Source organism: Equus quagga, chromosome 21, assembly GCF_021613505.1.
Source record: "Equus quagga isolate Etosha38 chromosome 21, UCLA_HA_Equagga_1.0, whole genome shotgun sequence".
Lineage (NCBI taxonomy): Eukaryota > Metazoa > Chordata > Mammalia > Perissodactyla > Equidae > Equus > Equus quagga.
This window is the reverse complement of record NC_060287.1, coordinates 29,901,484-29,921,294: the sequence shown is the minus strand read 5'-3', so window position 1 is coordinate 29,921,294 and position 19,811 is coordinate 29,901,484. Positions and strand designations below refer to the sequence as shown.

The following is a 19,811-nucleotide window of genomic DNA, read 5'->3' as shown; positions in this document are numbered from 1 at the left end:
ACTACGTGGTAGGTACTCTTTTCATCCCCACTTTACAGAGGAGGGCGCTGAGCCCAGGGAACGCAAGGGACCTGCTCAAAGACACACAGGCAGTGGGCAAGAGCAGGGCGTGGGCCCGAGAGTCTGACGCAGACCTGCACTCAGAAGCTTCTACCCCATCCTCTTCGAGGAGGATAATGGAAACGCTTTCTCTAACCACCCCCTCCACCCCCGGGGTCATCTTTGATTTGTCTTCTAGAACACAGGGAGACGAGGCGTTACATCCTTTCTTCACATCCACCTCTCTGCCCCTCGTCTCTCCATCCCTCATCCACTCCCGACACACACTCAAGGAAGTGGGGACCTGAAATTATAAGAACAGCACAGGGACCACTTGCAGGAAACAGCGGCTTCTCAAGTACGTGCACGTAGAGCTTGGGGTGGACACGAGTTCCCGGGGGCCACATGTCACTCTCTGCCCCAGGGAGACGGTGGCCCCTGCTCCCAGCTGGCTGTATCACCATGGACTTGATCTGTGTCCTAGCAAGTGATGTTATAATGAGGGCCTGGTGGACACAGATTTGGATTTTTTTTTAGAACTGGAAGGGAATTTGTGATGATGTAATCCAATCCCTTCATTTTACAGGTGGGGAAACTGAGGCTCAAAGAGGCAGGGCAGTGATTTGGGCTCCAAACCCAGGTATCAGGACTCCTGGCCCCGTGCTTTCTCTCTGGCCCTGTAGCTGACTTTGCAGATGAAATAGGAAGAAAATACCCAGCTCCAGGCCAGCTTCTTGGTGAGTCACCCCCAGGAGCTGCTGCGGACCGTGGGCAGTGAACCGTCCCACCGTTCCCTCTACAGGAGCCAAGAATGTCTCAAGAGGCCAATACTCGCCCATTGGACCCCAGGCCTGAGAAAAGGCGGGGCAGGGGGGCTGCCCCACATCCCAGGATGGAGCCAGCCAGTGATGGAGAGCCAGAATCGGCCTCGCTCTGGAAATTCTAGAACCACAGTAAAAGGAGGACCTCAGATGCCTTGGCAATTGACTCTCCACAATGAAAAACGTGGGGGTGTGTTTCAGAATGCAGCAGGGTGCAAAAGAGCGATGGTGCTCGTGAGTGGAAATGAGCAAACACGGCAGAAAGAAACAGAGGGCGGCATGCACGGAGGAGAGGGGACACACAGACGAAGCCACACAGAAGTGCTAGTGTGTGAGAGCCGAGGGGGAAGCGAGGCCGGGCATTAGAGAAGAGAGGCTTACTTCAGTAGTTTGATATTACACATAATCAGCTCCTTCCAGTTAACAAAAATCATAGCACCCTCTTTTTCTGTCAGCAGCTCAGACTCCATCAGGGGTTTCTGAAAGATCTACAGGTGCAGAAAACGGAGCAGTTCAGAAAGCAAACAGTTAGCTTAAAACTCAAACACACGCACACACAGATCTGTTCAGAGCGACCGGAAGGACCGAGGCGTCTGCAGCTTTGTGGGGAGCCCAGAAGCTGAACGCCCAGCCTTCCTGCAGAGTTTCTGAAGCAGATGGCCCCTCCTCTGTCTGGGGGGCGTTGAAAGGGGGCCCCCATTGGGTCTGCATTGTTTTTCTTCTCCTGGGCTCTGGGAAATAAATGAGCCGGCCCAAGCTCCGTGATCTGGGCTGAACCCCGTGTGGTGAGCCCCTACAAAGAGGCTGTCATCTACCATTGGGGGCAGGGCGCTCTTCCCAAAGTTTGTTAGGGATGGGGACAGCCTACCTGGGAAGCTCACTTGGCTGGGCTGAGGCTGTTCCCCGGGAGCCCTACACTTCATGAGTCCTTAAGCCGACATTGAACCTGGCATCTACCAGGCCACTGCACAAAAGTGCCATATCCAAGGGGGGGGGGGGGGGACAATCAATCCTGGACATCCCAGACTGAATATTTTGTGACAGACAAGTGTCTCGAGAAAGGGGCATGTTTTTTGAATTGGCACCAATCTTTCCTACGCGTTAATGGTGGCCTTGCGGGCCAGCAACCTATCCCGCATCCTGTACTCATTCAGCCTGGGTAACCGAGGCACGTCTTCTCTGGTTGTTAAGACGATAGGAGGAGATGGTTTCACCACTGTTGGTAGGAGTGGGATTTCTACACGCCACAATACTTTTCAAATTGTAGAGCGACCCTGACAGCCAGCTCTGCAAAACCCCATGTCCTAATATGACAACTCCCCAGGCGTATGGATAAAAAGCTTCTGGAAAAGCAAAGCTTCCCAACTCTGCATCTCCCCATCCTTCTGGACAGGTGACCAAGATCTTTCAATGGCTGCCTGCAGGCAGAGACAAAATGAGGCGTCATTCAGGATGCAGGGCTACACGGGGGACCTGGGAGGACGCATCTTCCTTCTCAGCAACAGATTTCCCTCAGGGGCAATGTGGAGCACTAGGAACAATGCAAGATGTCGGCCAGAGGGCTGCCATTTTCAGATGCCAACCCTGAAGGCCAGGGAGATGCCCTGACTTGCTCTGTGGGCTGGTGGCTGAGTTGCAACTTCTCTGAGAAGAGCCTAGACTCCCAGCTGACCGTCCACGTGTCCCCTTCGATGCAGCTCCCCCCAGCTTATTGTCCCTTGGCAAGAGGGCTCTCTGCCCCTCTGTTGGTAGGACTCTGAGTTGGCCATGGGTGAGAATTTAACCATCTTCTCTCGGGCAAAAATCTCCTATGTGATCGACCGCCCAGATGCTCCCCAAACATTGGAGAGTTTCTCAAACTCAGAATCAGGGCACGGGCCTCCTGGGCAGAGGCCTCCACCTCTCCCCACCCTCTGCCAGTGCCCCCCACCGCCCGCCAGCACCCACAGCCGCCGTTACCTCTGTGACAAGCTGCAGGTCATTCACATAGTTCTCCTCCGTGACAATGAGTTCGTGGATGTATCCTTGTCTCTTTCTCTCAGTTGGGGTCAACATGTCCAAGAGATGTAAATCTGAACACCCTGGAAAACACAACCAATGGGACACTTGAGTCCAAGTCTGGGGAAGCCCATAAGCTTCACAGCGAGACCCCCGGGTCCTCGTGGCTGCTGGGGTCTATGGTCTTGCTCCAGTCGGGCAGTGTTGAGGGTTACATAGTGTCCTCTAAAAAGAGATGTTCAAGTCCTAACCTCTGGTACCTGTGAATGCAAGCTTATTTGAAAATAGGGTTTCCTGCAGATGTAGTCATATTCAGACGAAGTCATACTCACTTAGGGTGGGCCCTAATCCAATATGTCTGGTGTCCTCATAAGAAGACAATACAGAGACGACAGAAAGAACGTCCTGTGACAACAGAGGCAGAGACTAGAGAGAGATGTCTACAAGCCAAGGAACGCCAAGGATTGCTGGCTGCCATCAGAAGCTAAGAGAAAGGCAGAGAACAAATTCTCCCCTAAAGCGGTCAGAGGCACACGGCCCTGCCAACACCTTGATTTTGGACTTCTCATTTCCAGAACTGGGAGAGAATAAATTTCTGTTGTTTTAGCCACCCAGTCCGAGGTCATCTGTTACCTAGGAAGCTGATACAGGAGGCACACTCCTGCTCCGTCAAAACCACTAAAAGAATGTTAAGAAAGAAGAGTTCGGGACAAGTGGCCAACGTTTCCTGGAGGCTCACACCACGCAAGGCTCTGGACAGGGAGCTTTATATCGACAGCTGCATTTAATGCCCACATAGATGTGCAATTATTTCCATTTCACAGACGAGGAAACTGAGGCTTAGAGAGGCTGATTCACACAAGATCTCTGAGCTGGGTGGTGGTGAAGCCAAGAGTCGAACCCTGACTTTGACTCCAGAGCCCGGACACTACTCCGGACCACTACTGCTGGGTGCAAGCTACAGGAGGGCATAAGGTGGTCCTGAGGTTGCTTTTGGGAGGATGAAGTGGCTGTGCTGAGGCTCCTGATGGGCCTGGGAACAGGGCAGATGTGGGGCGCACCCAGACCGTGCTGGATAAACTCTCCTGGGCCAGGCTGCTCTCCTGCGCCCGTGGAAGCCGCGCAGCGAGCCTGCAGGCAGATGAGGAAAGCCTTCCAGCCGCAGACAGCCAGGCACAACCACGGCCGCAGGTGCTGCAGGGAATGGCTGTGGTGGCCTGAGATGGAGCACACACAGGAGGTGGTGCCTGCCCCTGCCTCTGCTCGCTTAGCCGGTTATTTGGGATTTTGTTTGCTTGGAATGTTCTTGGGTTATCGGCAGAGGTTGCCCCACGACATGCACACTGGAGAGAGAGAACGGAAGCTCTGTTCTCGGGAGTACCCCTCATCAAGCTGGTGGTCTCCCCCTTCCTTTTCATCAGGGGTTCTTCGTTTAATCACGGAAACCAGATTTGTAAAACAGCTTGGGAGATGTCTTGGATGTAGGCGGGGTGGGGATGCCGAGTCCCATTTACTTGCTTTTCTCATCCCTTCTTTTCCCTACAAGGGGGTGCAATGGAGCACAGTGTGAAAACCCCTGCTGGGGACCGGCGGTGCTCAAAGCGTGGTCCCCAGACCAGCAGCATCAGCAGCACTTGGCAGTTTGTGACAAATGCAGATCATCAGGCCCCTGCTGAATACTCTCTGGAGTTGGGGTCCAGGAATCTGATTTAATAAGCTCTCCAGGTGATTTTGTAGGCACACTAAAGTTTGAGAAGCCTGCTCCGACTATCAGCGGTTCCTCAGAGCTCCCATCTTCCCCTGAGTGAGTTATCTGGGCTCATGACTGATCTAAGTCTATATGCTGGAAGCTTCTCCAAATAGAATGATCACTCTGGGGCAGATGATGTCACAGACTTCTTGGCACGGGCCTCACTGTGCTGGAGATTAACTCTGAGCCGCCGTGCTTCCAGTCCGCAGTTTGGCCTCCTCCCCTGGCCAAATGCCCTTTCTAGAATGCTGTAGCTTCTCTCCTAGGACAGGACCATCCCAGGATGGGCAGACGGATGCCAGGAAAGCAGCAGGGAGGAGCCATCATTACGTTAACACCCTCTGCACCCGTTTAGCTGAGACTTCGCTCAAAGGCACCACAGTGCGGCCAAGCTCTCATTCCACAGGGCCACGGGCTGAGCAGGAACCTTCTGCAGATGCATCTGGAACTTGGGCCCTCTGCTCACCCACGGCTTGGCCCAGTTGTTCTTCCTGCCTTGGGGCATTGGTTGTGTTTTATTAAAACAGTTGCATCAACAGTGAACTCAGGAAGGAAGCAAGTGAGGATGACCCCCTCATTCAGTTCAGCCCGCCTCTCCTGAGCTGCTGCTCTGGCTTAGGGAAGCTGACTGATGTCACCGACTTCTTTGGCTTTTATTAAGAAAGCCACCCAGGAAACACTCTTCAGTTTGGGAGGAAAACATCCCATTCCTGGCCTCTTCTCACCAAACTCTTAGTGACTCATAGAGCCCAGGAGTAAGGTCATTTCTTGTCAAACGGCAGAAAGCAGCCCTTGCATTACAAGGACTTGTATGAACTCTCTTGGAAGCAGAGAGAAAATTCCTCCCCTGGAATTTTCAGGGCGTTCCTTTCTGAGGGAGATTAGAATGTTGTAGGAGCTGCAGTGCCACTACTCGCCTCACAAACCCTGTGCCGTGACGTTTGCAGGGACACCCACACCAGGGGAGTAGTGGACACTGGTTGGACCCGTCTTCCGAATGTCCCTTTAGGTCACAATTTCCCTTGCAGAATCTGATGGATGCTATAAACCCTGGCCCCCAAAAACACATGTACAATGCACACAACATACACACACATTTTGCACAGAATTTTGTAGAGTTCACAGGCCCTCCTGAAGCTTGTTCATGGATCTCATTCATCCATTTGACAAATATTCAGTTATGTCCTACCAAGACTCTAGCACTAACTGTGCCGGGTGCTGGAGATTCACCTTGGGAGGGGACAAACGCTGCCCTCCAGAGCATTCAGCTAAGAACCTTGGGGGTCTCAGCTGGGAGTGGTACTGCCCCCTACCGGCTGTAGGTGGTACTTCCCCCCCCAGGCTGAGGGTGTTACTGAGCCTCCCCAATACGCTGAAGGTGGTACTGAATGCTGCCCCCCCAAATCTCCCACAGGCTGAGGGTAGTACAGCCCCCAACAGGCTGAAGATGGTACTGTCCCACCACCCCCAGGCTGAGGGTGGTACTGAGCATCCCCAACATGCTGAAGGTGGTACTGAACACTGCCCCTGCAAATCTCCCACAGGCTGAGGATAGTACTGTCTCCCCAGGTACTTCCCCCCACCAGGTTGAGGGTTGTACTGCATCCAGCCTCACCCCCAGGGCTGAGAATGCATTCGTGGTTGTCATAATGACTAGACTGCTGGAATTTGGTGGCTGGATCAGGACTGCTCGATGACCTGCAGTATACATGGCAGAACTGCATTGGGTGCTCAAATGCCAAGAGCACCCCACTGAGAAATGCTGACATTACTAGAGACTGACAACCAGAATGGGATTACACTCTGCACCAGGACTGTGCCAGTGACCGGAAGATATGCTCAGGATGACTGAGGAATCGGAAACAAGGACCTGGGAGGAAAGATGACAGGCACTGGCTTGCTTTGGATTTCAGAAGTTCAGAGTCTTCAAATTTTATATGGTGTGGATTTGGAGAAGCTCGGAGCTAGAGTGACAGCAGAAAGTCCAGGGTGGATTTGGGTCATTGGTCCAAGAATCTCAGGTGCTGGGGCCAGTTCGGGGTGAGGAGGTCTCCTGCACAGGGGGGAATGGAGAGGGACATGAGGGGGCTGCATGGCCTTCTGCTCCGGCCATCCAGTCAACCCAAGTGACAGGCCCAAGTCAGAGCTGATGGAGCTGAGAAGTCTAGAGGGAGGTGCTCTGTGACCCTGGGCTGCTTGCTTCGACGAAGTCTGCCCCACACAGGTCCACTTACCAGCCTACCTGGAGACAGGCGGATGGTCCAAATGGCCTCTCCAGGACCCAGAACACAATGCAAAGCAAAGATTTTGCAGGGAGACTCGTCTCAGCATTGTGCGCCAATGATGTTGGCTTGGAACCATCTTGTTAGCTACTGAAGTGACCCATAGGATGCTGTTTTAAAAATTCTTGCTGGTGAATGCCAGACCACGAGAACCATTACAGACTTGAAATAGACACTTTGAACTCAAAAATATCCTTTCTTTGAAAATTTAATATTTAGAAAAACAAGAGACTTTAAAAACTTCATTATTCAGAGCAGGGTAAATGGAAAAGACATTTCAAATAAGAGTTTCCTTTAGGGGTGGAGGGATGTGGTCCTTCTCTCCTTTGGGAAGCAGGATAAACCACAGTTTGCTGGCTCCCTTCCCGAGGAAAAACGAGAAGACAGATTATGGCAAATAAACTTTTGTGGACATGTCGGCGTGATGAAGAGATTCTTATAACTAATTTAATCCACTGACAGCTGAAATAATATTGCAAAGGACTCCAGGCAGTTAAAAATGATCCCCAGTTAGAGCCCACGTAAAATTCCTAATCTCTGCGCTGCCCCTTATAATTTTGTAGAGTCAGACACATTTACAAAATAGAAAGATGCCATTTTGAAAGGATTTGAATCTGGGGCACTGGAGAAAAGTACGGGAAAATCTTACCCAAAACAGTCACCTGTCCCCATGGGACAATATTCATATGAACAGCATCATTTAAATAAATCATTTTATTACAAAAGTAATACATGAACATATGCTTATGGTAAACAGTTCAAAGGATACAGAAGTATTTAGGGTAAAAAATGAGCATTGCCTCTCTCCACACCCCCAACCATTCTACTTCCTTTCCCATCAAGGACCATAATTTTAAAAACCAAACCAGCCCCCACAGCAAGCTGGCCACTGAGCAAAGCAAATAAACACGCCTGGTTCCTGTTATGAAATGGGCCAAAATATACTATAAGACGGTCAATAAATATTTATCAAGTTCCTATGAAGTCCAAGAGATACAGAAATAAGCAGGATAGTGTCCTTGTCCTCAAGGAAACTCACAGCCCTGAGGGAGACTTGAAAATTAAATTTAAAACAGCAAGCAATAAACAATGAGCCTGCGAGCTGTGCCGAAGGTGGAGGCTGTAGGCACTCAGAAAAGTAGATGCTCTTTGGCCCAAGAGAGAAGGAGTCTGCCAGGAGGTCCTACTTGCACTGGGTTTCCATTTGGCTGGGTGAATGGGGCCGTTATGGGGTGGGGGGGGGGGGTACGGACCAATGTGTCAGGTGAACGCAGAAACGCTATGGGAGATAAGGTGGGAAATAGATCACAGAGGTCATGATGCGGGAGGGACCAGGGGAGACAGCTGGGTAGCATCCAGCAATATGGAAGTTCAGGCGATGGTTTTTCATTGAAAAACCAGGGAAAGGATACATCAACGTCTCTGAGGACATTCAGCCCAAGTCCTCTGGCTAAATGGCCCCAGGTCAGCAGGATACATGTTAACTGGGCTCCTGGAGCTCCCGTCTACGCTGAAGGCTTCTCCAGGGTTGACCTGGCTGGAGGAAATGGGACCTTACGGCCCCGGTCTCTCCTGCCAGCTGAGCCCACTCTCCTCAACGCTACACTGGATGGATTCTCCAGGGAAAATGAATCTAATTGTGCAGCCCTCCACCTCCTGGGCACAGTGGCATGGGGGCAGGGAGGGGTGGCCTGGCATGTAGGAAAGGCAGGCGAAGCCCACAACGGATGTGACATAAGGAAGGTCCTCTGGTCACTTTATCCTCCAGCCTGCAGCTGACATCTGAAACCCCCATTGTCTAAGCTGTGAACTTGTGCATTCCTGCTGTGACCGCTGTGCTTAGAGCTGGGATTCTGTGACAAAGGGGGTGGGCCGGGTCCTTCAGGAGCCTCAGCCTACCGGAGGCTCGGGCCTTCCATCCTGACTCAGATCCTTGCCAAACAGCAGGCGCTCACAGAGGGCATCACTGTCAGTTATCAGTCCTCGAGACCACAGAGTTGCAAATCCCTAAGACTGGATTTTTACGGGGGTCTAAGGAAGCCAGGTGGGCACTGGGCCTGCAGCAAGAGATGGGGGAATGTCACCTGACTGCACCAAAGACCCCCTGTGCCGATGTCCAGCTGAGCCCAGGCATCCCTCTCCAGCCTGTCCTGGGGGCTGGCCAGGCCCCAGGAGGCTGGGTCCCTCTGGGAGCTTCCCCTTAGCTGCATTGAGTCATAACACAGAAGATAGAAGTGCCAAGGTGGCTTCCAGATGAGCTTAACTTTCTCCCTAGAAGGGGAATTCAGCCTACATGAGCTTCCAGGCAGCATAATAACTGTTAAGAAGTGGTGAAAATCAAATTACTCTCAGGGGTAAGTCATCTCTTAATTGTCCGTAAATAAGAATGTTAGTAATTTTTTTTGTTAAAGGCGTATCATTTGTGGCTTTATAACCAACACTGGAATTCCTGGTGTGGCATCAAGTGCCCCATGGTATGCATTTGTTAGCTCATTCCTGCTCCCATCTATGTCACACCCTTGTTTTCCTTTCTTCCCCAGTTCCTGCTTCCGATGTGCGCTATCTGTGGTATTTTGGGTATCCTTAGTAGCAGCCGTAAATAAATCCTTTGGGTACACAAGGCAGATTGGGATGTTAGAAGTACAAACACATCTTTATTGGAATATAAGGGAGGAGGCAGTAGTCTTGACAAGAGGGATGTTGGGAATATTTTCCAGGGGAGGAGGAATTTGAGTTGGACTTCGTCAGGCAAATGTCAGGGAGGGTGGGCAGTTGGGACGGGTCTGAGCAGAGGGAACAAGGAAACTGAGGCACAGAGAAGTGAAGTCCCCTACTAAAGCCTCAGTTAACAAATGGCAGAGGGAGTGGGACCCCAAGAGACCTGGCTCTCAGCCACTGTGCCTCTGGCCTTGCTGGAAAGGTGATGTATCAGTGAACTTGGGCAGCTGTAACGAAGTTCCATGGCCTAGGCGGTTCTGACAATAGAACTTTACTGTCTCACGGTTCTGGAGGCTGGAAATCCGAGATCAAGCTGCTGGCGGGTCTGGTTTCTTCCGAGGCCTTCCTCCTTGGCTGGCGGACGGTCGTCTTCTCCCCACGTCCTCACATGGTCTTTCCTCTGCATGTGATCACCCTTGGTGACTTTTTGTGCCCAAGTCTCCTCTTCTTATTAAGGACACAAGTCAGATTGCATTAGGGCCCACCCTAATGGCCTCATCTTAACTTGATGACCCCTTTAAAGTCCCTATCTCCAAATATAGTCCTGTTCTCGGGTACTAGGGGTAAGGGCTTTGACATACGAGTTTTGGGGGAAACACAGTTCAGCCCATAAGAGGTGGGAAAGCACAGTCGAGGAGGCTTTGAACCCTGGAGTGAGGCGTGTGTATTTTCGTCTTTGGTGGCAGAACCAGGGAAGGTCCTGGCTGTATTTCAGGAGGATCACTATGGCAGCTGCATAGACGATGGATGAGGGCTATGGCCCTCGAGTTTGGCTGCACACTGGACTCACCCAAGGAGCTTTTATAAAGCCTAGTGTCCCTGCTGCACCCCAGACCAATCAAATCCGACTGGCTGGGGTGTGACCTGGGCATCTGTAATTTGTAAAGCTTCCAGGTGGTTCCGACGTGCAGCCAAGAGTGAGGACCACTCCATGAGAAGGAAGATTGCCTGGAAATCAAGACACCTGGTGTAAAGGGCACGAGATTCAGAAACCAGACCTGTCCAGGCACATGTAACATGAGAGTTGCCACAACTGCTGAACCGAATCCAGCCCTAGGCAAGTCACTCAAGCAACTTGTCCAAAGGGATGTGATGGCCGTAACCACAGAAAGCTGATGGGCCAAGGCCATCCATGGCCCCGAGCCCAGAGAACCTCTGACGCTCTGTTCCTGGAGGCCACACTGCCACCAGCTGGCCTCCTGACTCTAGGGTTAGAGTTTGAAAGGTCACTCTGCTCAATGCCATCATTTAATGGAGGGGACAGGGTCCAAAGACATATAGTGACCTCTGCAACCAGGAATAAAAACCTTTGCTCTTGATGTCTTGGAGAACTACAAGGAAACCACCAGCTCTTCAAAGAGTGGGTCTGAGGGTGGTCCACCCCCCTTTCTCTCCCAGTACATTCCTACAAGACCTGGCTAAGACGACACTCTTGTCCTTGAAGCCTGAAGCTGTCAGGGACTATTGACAGCCAGGCAGGTCAACGCAGCTGGGTTTCCTCCAAAAACGGCCCTTGGCTGTCCAGCCCTGGGGTGGCCCCACCCATGGGATGATCTGGAGGCCAGACCAGTTCTGGGCGATCCAGCGGGACAGGTGCACTTCTCATCCCACTGGAACTTTCTTCACGAGAGTCTAAGAATAGCCTGGTCCCCTGCGGTCTCTCCTAACTTGGCAAACTGGCCTCGTTGGACACAAGAGACAACCTGAGCCTGTGACACTTCTGCTCATCTCCAGCAACTGCGCAGATGCGCTCAGGTCCCTGCTTTCACGGAACTTCCATTCTAGTGGAGGGAGATAGAAAACCAAACACATACATAAACATATGGTACTTAGGGTGCTTATAAGAATGAAGAATAACAATTCTTATAATTCATAAGCTCATTTCCTGTTCTAGGGCCTTCCCATATGAATTTATTTTTTAAATAATGGTGCCTTCCCAAGCATGAGTTTGTGCAGGGTTCTAGGCCACACACAGAGGGGAGAGTGAACACCGTGATGCGTCCTTTCCCTCACAACCTTGTTGGGGAGGAAGGAATGAGCCTGAGGAACAATGGGAGGGCAACAGGACTGCCCCCTAGGAACACTTCCTGAGCAACTGCCATGAGTGAGGGCCCCTGGATGATACGCAAGTGTGCGAGGTAGATGCTGCCTCACAGTGGATAATCTAATGAGGAGACTGGGCGTCATGCAATACGTAATAAACTATGCAAGGGGAGGTACCATTGCTATTGATTAGTGATGCTATTGTGTAGATCTTCATGGGATATGGCCTTGCCCCCAGGGAGTTCACAGTCTAATTAGGGAGAAAAGAATACAATCATGTGCCACATAATGACGTTTCAGTCAACGAGGGACCACATAGACAACTGTGATCGCATAAGAGACAACTGTGATCGCATAAGATTAGTACCGAATAGCCTAGGTGTGTAGTAGGCTATACCATCTAGGTGTGTGTAAGTGCACTCTATGATGTTTACAGAATGACACAATCGCCTAACGATGCATTTCTCAGAACGTGTCCCATAGTTAAGTGATGCGTGACTGCATGTATGTGTTTCTGCATCAGCCTCTATCCACTCATGTTCACGTACAAGTAACTAGGAATTCAGCAAAGAACTCAGTCATAGAGAGCCAACGGAGCTGGGCCAGGCAGCAGAGAAAGGAGGAGTGGTGAAGGTGAGTGGACAGAGGTGGCAAGATGGGGGGAGGGCATACTGGGTGGGGCCCACCAGTGGCTTAGGCTTGACACAAGAATCCTGGGGAGGTGGTGAGGAGAATGGTGACAGAGGGAAGGCCTGGTTGGGTAAGACTCAACAGTCAGGGTAGGGCTGCATGATGCGGGTCCATGGACTCGGGCCCAGGCACCACCTCCCTTTGGACGTGCAGGCACACAGAGCCCTGGGAGGAAGATGAGGCTTTGGGAGTTTGGGTCATGCAATCTCTAAGGCAGGGAGAGGCTCCATGTCCATGCTGTCTGTCCACCCCTCACTTCCTTCCCGATGCGTGCCCAGGATGCTGCAGTGGGGACCGGTGATCCAAGTGGACCTTTCCATCACCTGGCTTGGAGGTCAGAGGAGACAGTCTTCAAGAGGGCCAGTGGGAAACCCACTGGGGCAACAGAAGCCTGGACTTCTCTTTAGGGTCATCGTGGTGACTCAAAAGGTGGCAGAAAGAACTAGAAAGAAAGTTGGATCAGATTGCTGGAGACCAGCTCCATAACAGGACCAGCAGACTTCAGCTCTTCAAGCATCAGCATCCCCTCCTGCAAGCTAGAGAGGCCCACGGCCCCTGCAACACGTTTGGTGTGGAAACCTGGAATGTTTTCGATGACAGTGGCCACCCATTGGTGGGCCTGTCAGCAACTCAGATAGGAATGCCCCGGCTGGGGAAGGCTTCCCTGAGGAAGTGATAGCTGAGCCATGCTAAAAATGGAGCAGAAACTGGTATAAATGAGGAGAGGGAAGGGGCGGGGGCTGCCGAATGGGCAGAAGAAGATGGGAATAGAGTAGCAGAGCCTTGCAGACCAACTATGAGATCTGCGTCTTTATCCCATGAGGACTATGAACCCCCTGGATGATTTAAGCAGTAGTTGGCTTTTTAAAACAGCTCCCTGCCTAAGGTGTGGAGAAGAGGCTGGAAGACGCTGAGTATGGAGCAGTGACCACTTAGAAGATTAGTGCGTCCTGATGGGAAGAGCAGGAGAAACTCATTCCCCCTCCGGGTCTTTGCACTTGCTGTTCCTCAGGCTTAGAATGCTGGTCCCCTTCATCTTTGCATGCTGACTCCTCTGCAGTCAGATCTCCACCCCCATGTCACCTCTCCAGGAGGCCTTCCAGGGCCATGCCATCTGCCGTTGCCCTGGCCCTCGGGTACGCTGTCCCATTTCATGCATCACTAGCTGAAATGATTTTGCTTATCTGTCTGCTGACTGTCTCTTCCAGCTCCTACAGCCTTCGGGAGAGCAGGCACCTTGTCCGCTCACCTTCTGCTGAGCACAACCCGATCACCTGGTTCCATATTCCTCAGCCATGACTCTCAGGGAGTAGCGGGAGGGAAGCTGAAGCTGCTTGCTGGAGAAACGCCAGCAGGTTGGGCCCTGACACAGCAAGGGACGGGGGAGGGTCGGGGGAGGGAGAGGACAGGCAGATGTACTTCTGCCCCTTGAGGACTGGGCAGGGTGAGGGTTCCTACTGGAGATCACAGCAGTGGAGGCCCGTTACTGAGGATTCCAACGTGTGGGGGTCTTCCCACGGGGACCTCAGAACGCCAAGGTAACGCCCCCGGGAGAGGGGCATCCTGGCTTGGCTCCTTGGCGGGGGCAGACTGTAGGGCTCGCGCGCTGCTGGAGGCCCAGCAAACAGCACAGAGGCATCCAAGGCCCGGAGCTCTGGATCCTGACAGGCATTTGGGGGTGTGGGCAGTGAGGCAGGAGAGAATTAACCTCCCGGTCTCTAAGCATGCTGGGGGTGGCTGCTCTGGAGACGGCGCTTTGGGGATGCACCCCCTAGAGAGACATGCCCCTTATCTAAGCTGCGTGGTTGCTTTAAAAAAAAATGAGCTGCTGGCATGTTTTGGGGCTGAACGTTCCAGTCTTTGCTGGCAGGAGAACACAAGGCCACAGAATGCAGTGATGAGAAATAAAGGACCCAGTGACTCAATGCATCTGTGACAGGTTTATTGTGGAGCGCTGCATGGGCCTGCCAACACAGACGTGACATTTAAAAGCCTTGCACATTCCGTTTGCTCTGTTGGCCTCCCCACCGCCAGCCGTGTGAAATACAGGGCAGCTTCTCCCCATCCGCCAAGAGTCTGCTGACGAGGCTGTGGCCGAAAGTCCCGAGAGCCACTGCACGTCTAGGGAGCAGGGTGAGGTGTTGGAAAAAGCTGCTTGCTTCCACACAGGTGGGCCTCCTGCTAACAGACAAAGGGGGCCCTGATTTGTGCACAAATGAACAAGACGTCTGAAAGTTTTAAGGAAAGCTGTCCAATCTTTTCTCTCTGAGATCCCCAATCTGCAAAAGCACATTTTCTGAAAAGTCTTAAAATGCACACAACCCAATGTGCTGAGTTCAATGCAAGAAAGCAGGAAGCCAGTTAAATGGATTCTGTGATGCTCACTGACCAGGCACAAATGCCTTTTCTCTCCAGCAACAATAACAACAGAGCTAATATCTATTGGGGGCTTACTATCTCCTAGGTGTTATTATTATCTCTCCATATGTAAATGAGGAAACTGAAGCCCAAAGGTTAAGTAACTCGCCCACAATTACACTAGTAAGTGGCAGGGCTGGGATTTGAACCCTTGCTCTGAACCGCCATCTTGTATTGCTTCCTAGCCTCTTTAATGGCCCAGGATACAGTTATGATGATCCATACCCCTTTCCCTACTATCTGCCTATAGGGAAAAAAAATGTTCCAAAATTTTAAAAGAAATGGTGTCAAATATTACACTGAATTCATAGATTAGCTGTGTTATCATATATACCACGACGTATTTTTGGCAAAGGCCAGGAATGAAAACTGAGAAGCTACAGCAACACATGTTCTTAGGCTGGCACAGAGTAAGGGCATCTCCGCCAAGCCTGTGTCATTGGAAGATTCGCCCACGGTCGGGTGAGAAGGACTTAAGGCTGAGGAGGCTAGCTGTGTCTTGAGCTTGTGTGTTGAGAAGGTACAGCAATGTGATGGAATCCTCACTAACAGCTCCAGACTCCCACCGCAACCCCAGCAGTAAGAGGACCACACGGAGGAAGAGGAACCCGTTCTCCATCTTTCCACAGACGCAGTCACTGATTACATGGAGGTGGGCAGCTCTGAGGCCCTGGCATAGATGGGGCTGTCCTTAAACAGTAGGATGTGGAAGAGGACCAGCCCGGGAGTCTGGGAGCTGCCTTCGAGAATGTCACTGTAGCTCCCAGACCCTCAGCATTCTCAGCTACAAAGTGCAGGGCTGGTGCTCAGTTCTCCAAGTTCTCAACTTCATCCACTAATCCTCACAGAGCATCTCTGCACATCCCCCCCCCCCCCCCCGCCCCGCCCCGCCCCGACCATTGACCTTTCCCCACTTTCCTGATGGGGCCTGGAGTGCAATCAGGTGGATCAGTGTGCACGACTACGTGACAGGGACCAAGAGGGGAAGGGACAGCATGGGACATGTAAGGGGAGTCAAGTTGTTCAATACTCTGAGTGACACAGCTTCCTTGATGAAAAATGGCAGATCAAAAGTGACTTTCCCTCTCCTGGGCCAGTGAGGAGAAACCGCATCAAGAGGAGGACCTGTCCAACTTTAAGAAGCATGATGGGCTGAGTCAAGGGAAGGGACACCTCCTCTTTTGAGGCTTGCAGCATCACCCTGACACTACGGGCCAAGCAGATGTGGAAAAAGCAGCTGTCAGCCTCCGCCAGAATCTTCTATGAGTGATTTTTATCTGCTTGCTGGCTGCACCGTGACCTCACTATTCAACCCATTGTCACCAAGCTACAAAACAGGCGTTTAAGTCACCTGTCAATCACTGTCTCTCTGCCTGTCCTGTCTGTCTCTCTCTCACACAGACACACCCAACCTGCTGACAACATAAAACAGTAACATGGTAGCTTCTATGAGGCAGTATGCATAACAGGAAGTTGCACTGATGCACGAGAATTTTATAGCTGATTCTCATTTTTCACAAACAAAACCTTAAATTTTTGTGACTCAAGTTATACCACTTAAAAATGCCCAGAGACTTTTCAATTTAAAGAATAGAACCTTTCTGAGAGGCAATGGAAAGCTCGGATATGGAATAAGTACACACAGGAAACATTCTGGGAGTCTGGTTTCTATGGGTGGCGTTTTCTTAAAGCAAAGGCCCAAGAGAACTCTGGCTGAAGTGAAATATTCATATAAGGCCATCGTGATCTTTGATTTTATTATGCTTCCCTATCCTACCAGATCCAAAATATCAGACATTTTGAAGAAGGGGCTATTTTTCCATGCATTTTTGGGATCTCTGGCATTCAGTGTAGTTTCCATAAACATTCTCTTGAGTATTTTTGGAACCAAAAAGAATGAATAGGATTAACTTATAACTTTGCTGGAAGAAAAAATGAATATTCACTTTCTCTCAGAGAGGATTTTTGATTTGCCAGGAAGCAGGACCGACGGTAATTTGTTAGGGCCGTTCCCAACAGAGACCTGGGTGGGTGCTTTCCCCATGCTGGAAGGGACATGTGGCCCAGATGAAGGAGGCAGCGCCCTGGCATCCTTGGTCCTTGGCCTCCTTCACGGACCAAATGAGTGAGAGCCTCCAGGAGCAGCCCCTTCCAAGGAGACTGTTGCTTTGGGAAGCTGACATCTAATGGGAAAAGGACCTGCAGAGACATCTTGGTTTCCTCTCTGAGGGTGAGGCAGTGTGAACCAAGAACTGGAACTCGGTACTTTCTCCGTTTTCATCATTCAACCCGCCCATTCAACAGGCATTTTTGAGCACCAAACCTACGACGTGCCAGGCCATGACACAGTGTATTATGTTGACCCACATGAAATTGCAGTAGGAAATAAGAATATTGGCAATTTCATATGGTTAAACCTACTATTTTGAGGGTTTTCCTAAACTAGTGTTACTAGCTTTTTCTTCATATCAAAGAAGGTGGAGAGAACCCAGGCACCATTTGCCATGGGAGTCTGGGCCTGCCTGGCTCCCTTCCAGAAACAGGGTGGATACCAGTCTCCATCCTACAGGTAATGGTGCAATACTTGGTAATTTTATAGAGGAATGAACCCTTGCTTTAGATCAGCTTCTCCCAGACACCCTCCTAGGCAGGGGCCGTCTGGGGCTTGGGCCACGTGGCCCCGCTCCTTTCCTTCAGCCCTCTAGGGCCTGCTCTGCCTAGAATTTGAATTAGAGAAGCAATTCAAAACTGCAAAAGGAAGGCGATCTCATTTGTATTTTTCTCGTCCATATGCCACTGGAACAGAAGTGTACCCAAAGTTCAGCTGCAAATATATTCTCATAGACAAATCAATATCAATTATGAAATTAAAAGATTTAATGACCAGTTAATTTTATTTAACAAATACCTCACCCTCCCTTACCCCCCCAAATCTGTCATCTTTAAACTCTGGGCCAAAGGAGATACCCAGTGTCCCTTCACTAATTTAATGAAGAGTAAGATGCTTTCTCTCCCTTTTATTCAACTTTTTGTTAACCAGATTCTCTGATAACATGGCCAACTTAGTTTAATATAGTAGCAAATTGCAAAGAGTATGAGGAATAACCAAAAAGAGTAAGATCAAGTGTAAATATGAAACCAAGGTTCTAGCACACTTTTTATGCTGCAGATATATGTTATGCACTTATTAAATGATTAAGTTTACTCAACATAGTTACCAGAACAACCTCAGCGGCCACCAACAGGGCAGCCTTTTCGGCCACAAGCAACCAGGTGAACACTAACCACAGTGGCCGGTGGGGTGAGACCAGGGTTTCTCAACCTTGGTACTGGTGACATCTGGGGCCAGATCTTTCTTTGTTGTGGGGGACTGTCCTATGCATTGTAGGATGTTGAGCGGCATCCCTGACCTCTACCTGCTAGATGCCAGGCGCCTTCCCCCTGGTTGAGAAGCACTGGGTCAGATGGACACTCCACAGTCAAACGCAACCTGAACGATCTGTGAGGGGAAAGAGCAATTTCCTGGGGACACAGCCTGCGTCAGCTTCACAAACGCAGAAGCAAGCCTCGAGGAATGGTCTAGAGAGCGGGTAGTATAGAAAGAGAGCTTATATAGAGTTTATAGAGGATTACCCACCTTGACAACTGTATCCCTTCTAGCCAGACTCCAGGCTGGAGAAACACTGGCTTATACAGGTGAAGGGGTCCTGCCAAGAGATGGGACTTGCTGCCTTGGTTGTTGCTCCACAGTGGGTGGGTTGGGGTACAGGGACACAGATCTCTCCACCCACCTCCAGGCCTTTGCATGCCACCTCTGCCTAGGATAGCCACTTCTCTTCCCAGCTTCATCTGGCTCCTACTTATCCTTCAGGTCTCAGCTGAAATATCACTTTCTCCTGGAAGGGTCCTTGGACCCTCTCCCTGGGGTCGCCCTCCCCGACCCCATCTGCTCTGATGTCCTGCTCAGTAAGGCCTGGCAGCCATACTTCCCCGAGCACAGAACTTATTACCTGATCACACACACACCACTTTTATTTATACAGACGGCAGTAGTTTGGATTTCTGCTTATTCCTCCCATTAGATCTTGAACTCCATGAGGACAGGGACCCTATCTCTACTCAGTGAGCAGCACACTCTCCCCAGAACCCAGAGGGCTGTCCACCCCTGGTGGATCTCTCCTCTAAAATATCTGCTGAGTTGACAAAGGAAATCACTTTTCCATTGAATGGCAGGGGAGGACCCATAAGCAAAGTTCATGAACAGAGTCAAACATGTGGTCATCGTGGCAAACAGTTTCATCAACGTGTACACTGGTTTATTTCTGCAAAGGCAACGAGCCTGGAGTGTGCAAGGCAGAAACGGATGGTGAACAACAGTATGGAAGATGTGAAAGTTTCCACCTTTACCCACATATTTTTTGGATGTTCAACAGACGCTTATTATGATACATCTTTCAGACAAATGTTTTGTACCCCAAGTCAAGTCACACACCTGTTAATGTATCAATAACATACTCCAAAGGCCCAGTGAGATAGTTAACCACTGAGCTGGGTGGCAGTTCTATTCTTCAAAACCAGTATTATAAGGGGCAACTGTTTTCATGTTGATCAGGGAGGGGTGGGGAACAAGGTAAGAGGGAGGGCCATTCAAAGAAGACTCAGTGAGGATCTCATGATGTCTGTATTTCAAAGAACACACGTCACCATGGACACGGGGGCAGCAGCCCACCTGCAGACATCTCGTCTGTTCACCTCCCCATCGCCACTGCCAGGTTCCAACATCAAGAACACAGAGACATTTCCGTCTAACTTTTATATGAAGAATTTAATTATCTATACACGGAACTAATTCAAAAGGTTGTATTACAGTTGTTAAAGCGCAGGTTTATATATTTATATATTTTACATTCATATCCATGAAAATACTGAAGCGCAAGTGAACGAGGAGGAGCGGTCCTCGTTCTCTGCGCCATGTGAGTGGAGAAGGCCCTCGACACAACCGCCAGCACAGTCTCCGCGGGGAGAGACGTCCACACAGAAGGTAACTACGGG

At 50.6% G+C, this 19,811-nt stretch overlaps 1 protein-coding gene across 1 annotated transcript in view; it reads right to left on the bottom strand.

Annotated features, from left to right (window-relative positions):
• The window catches only part of ITSN1 (intersectin 1), a 203,270-nt gene that overhangs the window by 26,772 nt on the left and 156,687 nt on the right, over positions 1-19,811 (bottom strand). Inside the window, exons 29-30 of the mRNA XM_046648063.1 lie at positions 2,820-2,941; positions 1,242-1,348 (exon numbers count right to left, since the gene is read on the bottom strand). Coding sequence (XP_046504019.1) covers positions 1,242-1,348; positions 2,820-2,941 — 229 coding nt within the window. The remainder of the gene's footprint in view (positions 1-1,241; positions 1,349-2,819; positions 2,942-19,811) is intronic.